The following is a 15,200-nucleotide window of genomic DNA, read 5'->3' on the forward strand; positions in this document are numbered from 1 at the left end:
GACAAGATTTGTTTCTGGTTTACCCTGTAATCTGCAGGTATAATTCTTTGGGGTCCCCTGTCTTTATTGTGGGACTCGCTGCCTTAGGTTGTCCCGAGTCCTGTTCCCCAGCACGTCTGCATGGTCTTGAAAAATAATGTTTCAGCTCAAGGTTTGGCAAATGCCTTCTCGGAGAAAGCTGCCTTTTTATTCTCCTTACTGATCTGGATTCTTGCTTCCAGTTAGTTTTGTTCCTGAGTATTTCTTTCTTTTTTTTTTTTTTTTAATTTTTTTTTTTGTTCCTGAGTATTTCTTAACCTCTTGCTCCTTGATGGTTTTGGAAAAAACTGTGATGTAATATGATGTGACATTTGTATATATTGCCAAAATGATCACAATAAACCTAGTTAACATCTGTCACCATACATAGTTACAGAACATTTTTTTCTGGAAATGAGAACTTTTAAGATCGCTCTTTTAGCAAATTTCAAATATGCAGTGTTGTATTGTTAACTCTGTAACCATGCTGTAGATTCCATCCTCGGGACTTTATTTTGTCACTAGGAGTCTGCACCTTCTGACCCTGTTCACCCATTTCCTACATCTCTGTCAACCACCCCGGTCTGTTCTCTGTACCCATGAGATTGTTTGTTTGGTTTGTTTTCACATTCCACATGTGAGTGAGATCACTGGGTATTTGTCTTTCTTCTGCAAGTTATTTCATTTAACATACTGCCCTCAAAATCTATCCATGTTGTCACAAATGACTAAATTTCTTTTTTTTTTTTTAATGGCTGAATAATATTCTCCATACAGATTGCCTTTTATTCTGTTTTTAAAAGGTTCTTATTGTACCTCTCCAATATTAGCTTATGTTTTAAGTGGTCTCAATTAGATTAAAATAATCCTGATTTTTCAGTTAGGTTTTCCATTTTTTAAAACCATTGCTATTACAAAACATGTACAGCTCACTCCATTCAAGACTTCTATAAAGTTGTCTTTGTCAGTTTTTATGAACATGTTACTGACGTTAGGATGTTTGTTACTTGTACAACATGGAGAATCTACACATCTGAGTGTTTCAGACTTTGGTCTGAAACCATATTTGTATGGTGGTAGAAAATTTGATCTATTGAGTAGGTGTAATTGTAGAAACTGTTTTACCTGAACGTGACCCTGGAAGGGTCATTTGCAGAATTAGCCCAGTAAATATTACACTGAATTTCTTAATCTTTCTGTATTATGCTTGAATTCATTCAATATTATTTTTTTCTTCTTTTAAAGTATAGTTTTGAATAGTTTTTAACAAGCATTTGTGTTGAGTGAGTCAGGAAAACTTGATGATCAGTTAGAAAATAAAGTATAGTGTTACAGAGCTAGTGTCTTTTCCTCCTGTCTCCCATCCCACACACTTTAAAAAAATAGCTCAAAATAGCTCAAGATATATTTATTAAGCACTTTTTGCTGGGTGTTTGGCTAGGAACTTGCAATTAATAGGTGAAATTTTCAAGAATCTCAGTCTAATGAAGTGCCCTCACCTCCTACTTTGCTTACACATAGATGTGTGTACATACATTTGCCCTATCCCCATCATTTTTTAACCTGATTTCAGTTAAAAGTAGCACAACATAGAAGGTAGCATTTTTATCTCTCAGTCTGAAAACATTGTTCTCAGTTTCATTATAGTAAATATTTCTAGGCTCGCATTAATGCAATATAATAACTTATTAATTTCCCTGCAACTTACAATGTACCATTAAAAAGACTAAACAATTTGTTTTGAAAATTAAATATTTGAATATATTCAAGATCTCTTAGTATATATAGCCAAATAAAGTCAATTGCATAGATTTTCAGCTGCTGTATATGTATATTCAAAGAAGAACAATCCTTATGTTTCTGACTATTTGTAGCTTCTTTCATCAGAAGAAAACTACCACAGCATTTGTCACAGCCAGTCAGATAGTCAGTGTGGTTCTCCTCCAAGGGGTTGGTCAGAAGAGTTGGATGAACGTGGGCATACCTTATATACCAGTGACTATACTAATGAAAAGGTACATTCTTTTTTTCTCATCTAGTTTTCTTGGCAGATTCCTCTCATAAAATCATTGTGCACTGAAGCTCTAGTAGTATTTTAAACACTCATGAAAATATTTTCTTGTAATTCTGTAGTCATGTCAACTGACAGTCTGAAAACTAAGTGTAACTACTGATTCATGGTTTTAAACTGCTTCCAGTTATCATAATTTTTGTGGTGTCAACCTGTTTAAGACAGAACCTTTTTAAGAGTAGACCCGTTGAGTGTCATTCTGTTTATGCCTCTTCAGTATACATACTTCTTCGTGTTTTTCTTGGCAAATAGGTTTTTGGGAATAGTTTTCTCAACGTGTCATAATAATCCACCTCACTTCCTACACTGCTTTTTCTTTTATAGCCAAGTTATGTAAAACAAAAACCATGAATCTAGTGCTTTATGATTAATTAATTAGTGTGAATACTTGTTTTAATTTTATGTGTTTATCATCAGAGAAGGTAATGGTTGGTTGTGCTTGTTTAAAGAATAAAAGCCTTGGGAATAGATGGAGATAGGTTTTTTCACTCCACATTGTTTCTTTAATTATTTAACACTAGAACACGTGAAAACAATAATTTTCATTTATTTCACAATCAAGATCATATGTGTGAGTCTTTACTACTTCATATTTCCTGTATTATATGAAGTTTTGTTGTCAGTGTTGCTTAAATTGTATTAATAAGCTGTGTTGGCTGCAGCAGGTAATTCCTAAGGGTTTGTATGAAGTTTGGATTAAATTGTTCAGTAGTTTCATCCTTAAAGATTGAAGAAAAATTCCCGTTTGTTATTTTCTCAACGCTGATTTCAGGGTGAGTGTGTCCTTGTGTCCACATACATACATATATATGATGTCCATATACTTATCTTTGTATCTTTATGTTATCCATTTCTTGTTGTGTTGTTAAGTGGTGCTTGGATCACTAGCTTGACACTGGATGAAAGAGAGAAAATAAATTTGCATTTAATATTACTTATTTTTATTGAACTTAAAATGCAAGTCTGTTAGCATAAGTTTGTTATATTTCTTTTGGAATATTTTTGAGCAAATAGAATAAAATTCATAAGAATATCATCTAATACTTATGATTTTATAAGCTTAAGCTCAATTTTATTTGCATTTAAAATATAACACCTGTTTTGTTTTTATAGTGGCTCAAGCATGTTGACGATCAAGGTAGACAATATTACTACAGTGCAGATGGATCTCGGTCAGAATGGGAGTTGCCAAAGGTAATAAATCTTAACACTGAGTTTCTGTGTAAAAATAGTGGATGAAGTAACACCTGAAAATGGTTACAACAGATTTATTTTTAAATTTTTATTCAGCTCTTAAAAAGCAGCGAGACTAGTTTTTCCGTAATTCATTGAGAATCCTTTGCCTAAATTATTCTGTGACATATATTATAGCTATATAATATTGATAATCCCTATTTAAAAGTTCTTTGATTCAGTTTTTCATTGTTCCTGGATCCAAGATCCCCTTTAAGTGGCAGTCATGCAAAGAGTTCTCTTAAATTTGTTGAGTTTTCTGCATGAAGTTGGTGTTAAACTTATTTTTTTAAAAGAAAAGCAACTCAGTGTTCAAGTTTATTCTTGTATGTTCAGTTCAATTCAGTCACTCAGTTGTGTCTGACTCTTTATGACCCCATGAACTGCAGCACTCTGGGCCTCCCTGTCCATCACCAACTCCCAGAGTCCACCCAAACCCATGTCCATTGAGTTGGTGATTCCATCCAACCATCTCATCCTCTGTCGTCTCCTTCTCCTCCTGCCCTCAATCTTTCCCAGCATCAGGGTCTGTGTATTATAGTTGAGTCAGTCATTAGCAGCATGTAGTAATGAGACCTTCCAGGATCTCACTGGTTCTCTGTAAAGATAAATGCACCAGGGCTGAGTTTATCTAAAGCAGTAGGTTTCAAAATGGTTGTGTACTTACCACTGTTAGTATTAAGATATAAATATATATAAATATTAATGATATCTGAGCAAACATTTGCATTTTAATCGGTACCTATTTTAACATTTTAGAAAACACCTATAAGTAGCAGGTGTATCTGTAGTGTCAATTATCAGATAGATTAGTTTTTAAAGAAATTTTTCTTTTTCCCAAAGTAAGTCAATTTAAAGAAAGATATTACTAGTTTAAAGATACATAGATATAGAAAAAAATCATTAAAAAATATAGTGCAATAGATAGAATAATCTATAGTCAGAGGGACAGGAAGATAACAAATATTAAAACATGGTTAAAGGAGATGGAAGATGGGTGGAAAGTTTCCTGTATTCACAAATGATCAATTCTCAAAGAAGAAAATGAAGAACTGGTAGAGAAATAGTATTTTGGAAATATAATTTCTTGGAATTTTCTGAAACTAAAGGAAGTCATGAGTCTTCAACTGGAGCGTTCAATACTGACCAGAGCACAGAAAAATAAATACATATATTGACAAATTTTACTGAATTTGTGGAACTTCAGTAGAGGGAGACAATCTTAAAAGCCATCAAAGGGTAAAAAGCAAGATTACCTGTGGTAGCAGTTTGCATCATTTGATCCATTCCTCACCCACTCCCATATCAGTGCTTTTTGCTGTGTACCTTTGTAGTGACCTCTTGCTGTGGATGGGGGCATATTGTCTTGCTGTTACTATGACTGAATCTAATCTAGACATGTGACTTGCTTCCACTGATGGGATGTGAGCAGATGTGTCATAAACATGGTATTGAAAAGAGCTTGTACACCAGGGCTTACCTTGCCACCTCTGCCTCTGCTGTGAGAGGACTGTATGGTCCTAGGTAGAGTGAATAAATAACAGTTTAAGAAAATGAACAGAGTCTCAGAGATCTATGGGACCATACAAAAGACCTAACATTCATTTCATAGAATTCCAGGAGGAGTGAAGAAAGAGTGTGAGGCTGAAAAATATTTGCAGAAACAATGTTTGAAAACATCTCAGATTTGATAAAGGACAAACCACCAGATTCAAGAAGCTGAGTAAATACCAAACAGTATAGACTCGAAGAAATCCACATCCAGACACATTGTAATCAAATTTTTGAAAACTAAAGACTTCCCTTTAACCCCCCTCCAAGAAATATCTTGAAAGCAGCTCAATGAAACAACACAGTACTTTGTGGGGTAATAATGATTTGAATAGCAGAGGATGTCTTAGTAGAAACTATGAAGCCAGAAGGAAGTGGTGCAACATTTTACAAATGCGGAGAGAAAAAATACGTATAATTGTACATCCAGCAAAAATATCCTTCAGGCATGAAAGTAAAATAAAGACATTTTCAGATTAAAGTAAACCCAGAGATTTATTACCAACAGTCTTGTTCTCAAAGAATTGCTATAAGAAATCCTTAAAACAGAAGAGAAATGATAAATGAAGAAAACTTGGAACATTAAAAATGAACAGAGTATGATGTGAAGGGTGAATATCTGAAGAGACATTTGTCTTGAGTTTTAAGGGGATATAAGAAGATACTCTATGCAAATGGAAATCAAAAGAAAGCTGCAATAGCAGTACTCATATCAGACAAAATAGGCTTTAAAATATAACAGTTATAAGAGACAAAGGACACTACGTAAAGATCAAAGGATCAATCCAAGAAAAAGATAAAACAGTTGTAAATGTATACATACCCAACATAGGAATATCTCAGTATATAAGGCAAATGCGAACAGCCATAAAAGGAGAAATCAACAGTAACATAACAGTAGTGGGGAACTTTAATACCCCGCTTTGATCAATGGACAGATCATCCCGACAGAAAATTAATAAGAAAACATAGGCTTTAAATGATGCCTTAGGCTAGATGGACTTGATTGATATTTATAGAACATTCCATCCAAAAGCAGCAGAGTACACATTCTTCTCAAGTGCACATGGAACATTCTCCAGGATTGATCACATGCTAGGCCACAAAGTGTGCCTCAGGAAATTTAAGAAAATTGAAATCATGTCAGGCATCTTTTCCAGTCACAGTGCTTTGAGATTAGGAATCTAACTGCAAGGGAAAAAACTGTAAAAAACACAAACATGTGGAGACTAAACTATATGCTACTAGGCAACCAATTGGTCACTTAGGAAATCAAAGAGGAAATAAAAAAAATTATATTTGACCTTAAAAAAAATTAGAACATTTCTGAAGGTGGAGATGTTATCTAGGACAACTATATTGTGAAGAGGGGAGAGTAGTGTGACATAATTGTTGGTAAGGTTTCTACATTTCACTTGAAATAGTAAAATGCTGATATTGGTAGGCTGTGAGGAATTAAATACATAATTTGTAATACCTAGAGTAAGCACTAAAAAACTGGAACACGAAATAGACTCAAAGAGCTATAGATAAATTAAACTACGTCAGTAAAAACTCAGGATAGTCCATAGGATGGCCGGAAAGGAGAAACAGGCATGATAAACAGAATATAAAACAAAGCAACAGACTTAAATCCTAACATATAAATAAATTACATTAAATATAAATGGTTTAAACACAGCTATTGAATATTTTTGTAAATGATAAAAACCATGACCCAATTATATGTTTCTACAAAAAGATCACTTCAAATGTAATAATATATTACATCATGCTGAAGATTATTTATCATATAGTTTATAGTAAATCTCATACTTCATGGTGCCGTTGCAGAAGCTTTGCCATTAGAATTAGGTCTTAGACTATAACTTTCCTGTCAGTGCTGCTATTCAACAATTTAAAAAAAAGAAAAGAGTTAAGAGATGCAATTGTTCCTTTTATTATTAGAAAATCGGGAGATTTGGCAAACTCAGAACTATTAATAGTTCAGCAAGTTTGCTGGATGTAAAATCAACCTAAAAACTACCCAATTCTCTAGTAAAAAGTTAATTTGAAAATATGATAGAAATAAAGTTCTTTTTTGTATTAGCAGCAGCAGCAACAACAGCAAGAAGAATCCTAAAATTATACCTATAGAAAGTTTGTAAGATCTTAAGAAAATTTCAGAGCAGAATTGAGGGACATAAAAGATGACCTGAAATGATGTGATATACCATTATAATCTTGGGTTGGGATACTTAACATTGTAACAGTGTCCCTATTGATCTGTAAATTCACTGCATTTCCATTTACTATTCCCATCTTCACCTTTTTTGTTTTTTTTTGAATTGATGCTAAATTTTACTTGCAAGCAAAGGTCTGTGAAGAACTAAAATATTCCTGAGTAGGGAGAATGTCTACTCAAGAAGAGGAGAGGGGTGGGGTTCCTGCTCTAGTGATTAAGTTGTGGGCACATGTGCAGAGAAATAGACCAGCAGAACAGAATAGGAACCTCAGATGTAGCATCACAAATCCCTGGGTAAAGTATGGACTGTACAATAAATATTTCGAAGATTATTGGTTATTCCTGGGGGGTAGGGGAATGAAATAGACATCGATCTTGACTTCTCACCTAATTATTAATTCCAGGTGGATGACAGTTATAAACGTAATAAGCAAAACTTTAAAGGCTATAGAATGCTGGATCAGAGAATGTCTTTGACTTCAGAGTAGGAAGCATTTCTTCAATAAGACTGTGTAAGGAAAAACTATAAAGGAAAAGATGGACAGATGTGACTACATACAATCAAGCAGAACACCTTTTAATATTAAAGATACCATACACAAAGGGGAAGAGATGAGCTTTGTGCTCAGAAAAGCTACATTCAGTTTGCAAAGCTTACAAAGGCTTAGAAACCAAAATGTATAAAGAACTTGCTGGTTCTTTATGTACACACTAGTGAGAGAGAGAACCTAACTGAAAATAGGCAAAATATATGACTGTCAGGGGAGTGTGTAATTTCCTTGGTTCTGTTTCGTCACAACAAAAATTTGAAGTGATGGATATTAAAGCCCTTGGCGTGTCACAGCTCTGGGACAGTGTTACAGCTCCGTGTTACAGCTCAGTTTTATTTAGAAAATAAAGGAAAATACATCCTCTAGGCATGAGGGCATGCTGACCCAAAAGACGCGAAGAGGAGGGGGAGAGACAGCGCATGTGGGAGAGAGAGACCCCTGGCCCTTTGGCTCCTCTTTTTATACATTTTTCCCTCTCCCTGGGCCTGCCCTATGTAAATTGGGCTAGCCAGGAGTGCTGTTTGTTCTCCTGAGGTCCTCACTCGAGTCCTTGGACCTTCCTTTGTTCTATTTTCCCAGGCTCTTCCCTTCCTTGTCTTTTAGCCACCGGCATTCACAAATGCGTATAAATTCAACAGTACCAAGTAAGGCAGTGGAGAGCATTATATTCTGCTGGTTGGAGTGCTGTTAGTACCCCACCTTGGGGATCTCCACCTGAAACAGAAGGTTAAATTGTGCTGTCTATGAAACTGCTAGGTGGCGTTTCACTGGGCTCCAGAGAGCTCTGGTTCTTTGTATCTCAGCGCAAAAAGAATTCAGCAAGAGGCAAAATAATAGATAAGATGTAACTATTAGAATAGGACACTTGTGGGGCTTACAAGTGGGTGGGTGAGAGAGTGGCAAGTGCTGAGAACTTACTGGGCTACAGTTTCATAATCAAAGGAAAAGTAGGGAAGGGCAAAAGACCATCTTTCTCATTCTTGAGTAGACATCATGCTTTCATCATCAGCTCCTCCTCCAGGTTGGGCAGGGGAGTTTTCTTGTCCCTGCCTGGTCAAGTCAGGGCTGTCATGCCACGATGGAAAAATTATTTCAGCTCTCAGTATAGTGAGTGTCTTTCACTTTGAAGTGTCACCTTTCCATAAATTACTGTTTTCTGTATGCATGCAGAGAGCATGTCCTAGGGATCATTAACTTTCTGAGTCCACTGGGCAGGATGTGGGTCTCATGCCACCATTGTTTTATTGTTTGGGGGCATGTCTCATGCTTCGGTTGCCTGGGTTTTGCCGCTAAGCAAGCCTGCTTGGTTTTGTGGTTAAGCAAGCCTGCTTTCTTCAGTGATCATTAACGTATTGTGGTCTCCCAAAGCCCCCTAAATTTCCTCTCTATCTACAGTCCTCAAATGGTATTTCTGAGCTCTTTGATTATCCTACTCTACCCCTATCATCCACATATAAGGTAGTGTTATGAGGAAGTGAAATATAAATGAGTTTGAGCTGCAAACTCACCAACTTGGATGTAGTTTTTCTTTTTTTATTGTTGTTGTTTTTTAATAAAAACATTATTGAGTGAAAAACCAAATTGAAGATTGATATGTGTGATATGATTCCATTTATATAAAATTTAAAAGCTCACAGGTAATATGTAGTTATATATATATATACATATATATGTACTAAAGTATAAAGTTCCTGAGAATGGTGAACACTGAGTTACATGGTACTGCCAGGCAGGGGTTAATGTGTGTGTTTGTTGCTCAGTCGTGTCCGATACTTTGCCACCTTATGGACTGTAGCCTGTCAGGCTCCTCTATTTGTGGAATTCTCCAGGCCAAAGTACTGGAGTGGGTTGCCATTTCCTTCTGCAGGGGATCTTCCAGACCCTGGCATCGATCCAAGGTGTCCCGCGTTGCAAGGCAGATTCTTTACTGTCTGAGCCACCAGGGAAGCCCTTGCTGGGGAGGGGAAGAGGAACGGAATCTAAAAGATGTGCTCAGAGAACGCTCATATTTTATTTCTTTAGAAATCAGAAAGTTACCTGTCTTAGGTATGTTGGAGCTCAGTGGTGGGTTTTTACTATAGGTGCTATTCTTTTGTATGTTTGAAATTACTCAAATAAAAATGCAATTAAAATTCTTACAAGAGATGTTTTTAAGAAGATTTTTTAAATGTTGAGTTTTAGCCATTTTGTTCAGCTAGATGTGTTTGTGTGTGTGTATTTTAACTGTGGTGTCTTCTTATTTTTCTTTTCTGTAATTACGTGACACTTTATTTTTGTCTTCTGTCTATACTACATTTTATATCGTATTTTATTTATGCTTTATTTGCTTTTATGAACATACTGTTGGCTAGTAAAACTGTCAACACCTTGAAAATGATGATTATTACCCAGTTTAATGTTACATTATTTTTGTTGCCCTGCAAAAAGGATTTCTAAACAGTTGTGGTAATTATAAAGTTCAAAAGCTAGGGTAGATATCCATTAAAGTTCATGCACAAGCTTACACTCAACTGCACATTTTAATTGTTCCTAACAATGATTGTATTGAAGTGATAATACAACTCTACTTAATAACTGAGTCTCTGCACTTAAATGTATTTCACAGAATTTTTTGGGGGGAAGCCTTTCATCTGCATTTTTGTTCATTCTGTAAATGATTCTTTTGTGAACTTGTGTAACAAATTTTAAGATTGCTGTTTGTTAGGCAACAGTGCGTGAAAAACGTACATCCATGTGACTGCCTGGCTTTGGCAAATTCTGATGTGAAAAATGAAGTAACAGCTTTGGGAAACAGTTTGGAGGGCCTGTATGGACTCATTTTGGAAAGTGAAGAAATGACATACTGTGGAGAAAGATGTTGGAAGGGTTTTTAAAATAATAAAAACAGTATAAATAATATATTATTGAAATTTAATAATAAGATAAAATAATTTAATTTCACTGAAATTACAATGAGTCATTAAAATTTAAGATTTACTGGGGTTTTTTTGAGAAGTACGTATTAGGAATACTTTGGTTTCAGGAGAAGAATGTATCTCTTAAAAATAGATGAATTTTCTTTTGTCATTTTATTATAATTTATTGTTTATAATATATTAAAACTGCCTATATGAAAGAGCATAACTCTTAAACCTCACACTTCTCAAATGTTTTTGCCTGGTGGTCTACTTGACGTTTCAAACATTTCAAGACTTAGTATCTTATTAATAATGCGTTCTTAATTTTATATGTAATTTTTGTTTGGCAGTTACTACTTATCCTTTGTGAGGAGGGCATGATGACTCACTGCAGCGGAGAATCCCCATGGACAGAGGAGCCTGGTGGGCTACAGTCCATGGGGTCTCACAGTGTGGGACGCAGCTGAGTGACTAAGCACAGCACTTATCCTTTGTACACAACTGATATATTCACGATCGGTGTCTGGAACTAGTACGGTCACTACTGTTTGACTTGGTTATATTTTACCACTTCAGAGAAATAAATAGTAGTGTGCTTGGCCTATAAATGGAAAGTAAAAGTAAAAACAAAAAGCCCTTTAAATGTGAATATACTGTTGTGTATGAAAGCATCATTTTAAAAACATAAGCCAATAAATGAATTCATGTGGATTTTCAAAGTATAAGGAACTTTAAAAAATTAATCAGTCTGATGACCTCATTTTACAAATCATAATAACTAATATTTATTGAGACCCTATCAGGGTAACGTTTGGCACTTTTTATATGCTATTTAATCCTCTACTTCTGTTGTATCTGTTTTACAGTGAATACAATTTAGACTTGGGGATATTAAGTGTTTTGCCAAAAATAACATGAACTCGGTCTCTCCAACACCCAAGTGTGTGAACTTGTGCCAAGTGCTGGTCAGAGACGAGTGAACTCCTGTTAGTGTCACATGGTGAGCTTTGCCTGATGCCACGTGTCACTTGGAGCCAGCATGTTTAGATTCCACTTTTGTTTCTATTATTTATGAGGTGTAATTTGTTTTCTTTAGTACAATGCTTCATCTCAGCAGCAAAGAGAAATTATTAAAAGTAGGAGTCTGGACAGGCGGCTGCAGGAACCAATAGTATTGTCAAAGTGGAGACATAGCACCATTGTGCTGGACGCCAATGACAAGGTAGGACTTTCTGAGAAAATAAATCTGTTGAGAACTCGGGCAAGTTCTTTATGCTTTATTTTCTTCTTTGTTGAGTCTCATACCTTGGTGGTGACTGTTTTATTGCATGCCATATCTGTTTGTCCTAGAGTGGGGATTGGTTTTGAAGTTTTCTGGTTTTTGACCTATGGCATAATGATGTATGTATACATGATACATTTGGGCCTGGTGGGTGATAGGTTTTTTTCATCATCTCATTTTAAAGTCACACATCATTATTGTTTGTCTTCAGTTTCTAAGAGATTTAATGGTAAAGATACTTAATTAACTTTCCCATCCCAGGGAAGCTTGAAAGCCTGCTCCTCCTGTTTCCCTAACAGCTTTCTGCTCAAAGTGCTTCTGAGAAATCATGTTCTCTGTTTGAAACAGGAAGTGGATTTTGATGCAAACATGAGATTGGAAAAGCGGTAGAATTTTTAACTTCCTTGTGAGTTACATCTTTACCTTGTGACCTCAAGTCCAGTGATAGAATAGGAAATTACTACAAATTTGTAGACATCAGACATACTGATGTTAAAGTGGTGGTAATGATGTGAGAGTGGCAGTAACACCCTAAAATTGAAATATTTGTCACTGGGGACTCTCGATTTTACCAACAAGATTCTCTTTTGGCATAGTTAATAGGTTCCCTGCATTTGCAGGCATGTTAGTGAAAGAAAGCAGGAGGCCCTCTCCTGAGGCATATTTCTCTGTGTTTGGATACTTTCAGTCCTAAATTCATTTTTAAATTATCTCTATCAGTTGGTCAAACAAGTACTTCTAATTTCTATTTGTAAGGATATTAGGTGGTGGAATGTAGAGGGCATATTAAAGGAATGAAATTCTGGGGTCTGTGCTATTGAAGGCTTGGAAATATATTAGCATTGAAGTTAGCTTGTGTAGGAAAGAGTCCTAGAGATTTTATTAATAATAGAAAAATTCATTTAACTATAGGAACCAGATTACACTTCAGTGTCTACAAAAAAACTCCTGTACTATATGTGATGAATGCTCTAGTGCCTAAGCCATGGTTGAACCAACTCTATTGCATCATCCAGTGGACTCTAGAATAAAAAGGATGTTTATTTTGCTGATGTAGACTTAAAATTTCTTACCTCTTTATAATCTTTCTTGAGATTCATTTTCAGTTTATTATTAGAATAACATGTGGAGTTCTTATTTCATATCCTTTTTCATCTAATTGTTTCAAAATGTGATAACGTGATTTTCTTGAGACTAGAGCTTATTTTTGTAGAAATGGCTTTTTCCCCTCTACCTGTATAAATGGAATCATAGATAATTATTTCATCAGATAAACTTTTATTTATCATCATCTTCTAGTATATATGTTTTAAAGATTTAAAATTATAAAAGAGGGACTATACCAGAACAAGCTGGTGGACTAATACAAGGGGTAAACTCTGTATAACTTGAAAAGTGATCATAGAAAACTAATACTGGGTAGCAAATGTTGTTACAATGCTGTAGGTCCTAATTCAGTTGCCAGACAACCTTGAAGGAGGTAGGTGAGGGTATGTAGTTACCACTCATTTTATTCAGTTACTTATTTTCTACTTTATGGGTCATCAAATCTTTCCTCTTTTCTCACACTGTTTTAATATTAGACACTCTTTGAGAAGTCAAGAAATGGAAAAGCAAAACTTCTGAAGCTGTCGGAAAAAATAGTTAAATGAGCCTAAACTGACATTTGGACATTAAATGTAATTTCTTTTTATAAAGAAATATTTGACATGATTTTAATGTTTTCTCTATTTATATGTAGGCCTTGGATGTTTGTGTTTAAGGTTGTCCCTTCAAGAATTTTTCCTGTAAAATTTCACTGCTGCCTAGGTTCTGTATTCACAAATTGTATAGGTTATGAACCTGAAGACTTTTTTCCAAGTAAATGGATGTTGAATTAATGGTTTTGTACTGTGATTTAATAAAAATTCCCAGGCTCGTCCCAGTATCTTATCCAGTTTCATAAGTATAGAAAAGTAGATGATACAGATGTGAAGATGAACATCCAGAGAAATTATCTGGCTTTATAGGAAAGTTAATAATAGATGTTGGCATATGATTTTCCTAAATCTCTTTTCCTGAAATTATTCAAAGCTTCTAGGAGAACAGAGAACATTTAAATGGAACTTGGCTCTTGGTACCAATAAAATGTTTCTTTGGTCTTATCCTCCATGAATAGTGTTACAAATACCTGAGGTAGAAATCACATACCATTCTAATATTGACAAAGCAGAATTTCTTTGAAAATGCACATTATTGGCTTGCTTCTGTTATATTCTTGTAGGTTTAGACTTTAAAATATTCCTTTTTTTTCTGGTGAGTTATTAATCTGTAAATCTGAGGTTTCTTCTTTGCATACTAAAAAAAAATCTGTTTATTTCTAATAACTGAGGTTAGCTATAAATTATATTAAATATTAATAGCAATTTAATTTAACTTAATACAAGTTCTCATTCTGGCAGTTGCCAAGTACTTCCTGTGGGTTTTTTGTGCCGAATCCTACCAGAATTCATACCAAGAGCAAATTAATATGTTGACTGTTAACATTTTTATCCACAAGTGTGCAGGTTTTACTTATTTTAAATATGGTTAATTTAAGCTGATGCAGCATCATGATTTTAAGGCAGCATGCCTCATTTCTTTTGAGTAATCCTGTGTATGATATTTAAGTTTATAATAATTGGTACAAAACATGCCATATTTTATAAACTTTATGACATCTGTAGTTTTCACATCTGTACCGTATTAGTTTCATAGCTGAATATAGAAGGGAAGTAACTAGGAAAAAATTTTTCTCAGCCTCCCTTATTAAGCTCTCCCTCTATGAGTAGAAGGAGAAATACAATTATATGAAATAGAGTAACATTTTTCATTACTTATTTTTTGTAGGAATCTCCATCTGCCTCAAAACCCTGCTATCCTGAACATGAGTCTTCTCCCTCTTCACCAAAGCACCAAGATACAGTTAGTATGATAGCAGCAAGTAGAAAATATAGTCCAATTATTTCAATCAGTTTCAGCAAATTAATTTTCTCTTAAGTGTAATGTTTAAATATCTCTTGGGCTTCTATCAAATTTCATTGGTCTCTCAAAAAATAATCAGATAATAAATTTAAATTAAAAATCAGATTTTATTGATTTAAAAATTCCCCCCGTTGTGCAAAATATGGTACCTTCGTGATCAACTTGTATACCATATTTATAAGGGATGAATTTATGTTTGGCTTTTGAACATAAATGTTAAAGTCCCTGGAGAATACTATCAAGTTTACACATTACCCTTTCTTCCTCAGGCCAACAGTCCAAAGGTAAGAAGCACCCTCCTCCTTATTAATGAGCTTAGATGCCCTTTTCCCCTCTAAACTGTCAGATGCATCACCCAGCCTATGCCAGG

At 34.9% G+C, this 15,200-nt stretch overlaps 1 protein-coding gene across 43 annotated transcripts in view; it reads left to right on the forward strand.

Moving 5' to 3' along the window:
* Positions 1–15,200, forward strand: part of ARHGAP12 (Rho GTPase activating protein 12) — a 120,188-nt gene that overhangs the window by 69,349 nt on the left and 35,639 nt on the right. For 14 of the 43 annotated variants that reach the window (XM_081553836.1, XM_081553833.1, XM_081553839.1 and 11 more), the window contains 2 exons: positions 3,203–3,283; positions 11,642–11,767. In XM_081553836.1, coding sequence (XP_081409962.1) covers positions 3,203–3,283; positions 11,642–11,767 — 207 coding nt within the window. Of the gene's footprint in view, positions 1–1,892; positions 2,034–3,202; positions 3,284–11,641; positions 11,768–14,695; positions 14,771–15,099; positions 15,115–15,200 lie in introns of all 43 variants that reach the window. The other 29 variants (XM_081553806.1, XM_081553803.1, XM_081553804.1 and 26 more) reach the window with 4 other exon arrangements.

The sequence above is a fragment of the Giraffa tippelskirchi genome, chromosome 13 (assembly GCF_054371585.1).
Source record: "Giraffa tippelskirchi isolate mGirTip1 chromosome 13, T2T-mGirTip1v1.2.pri, whole genome shotgun sequence".
NCBI classification, from domain to species: Eukaryota; Metazoa; Chordata; class Mammalia; order Artiodactyla; family Giraffidae; genus Giraffa; species Giraffa tippelskirchi.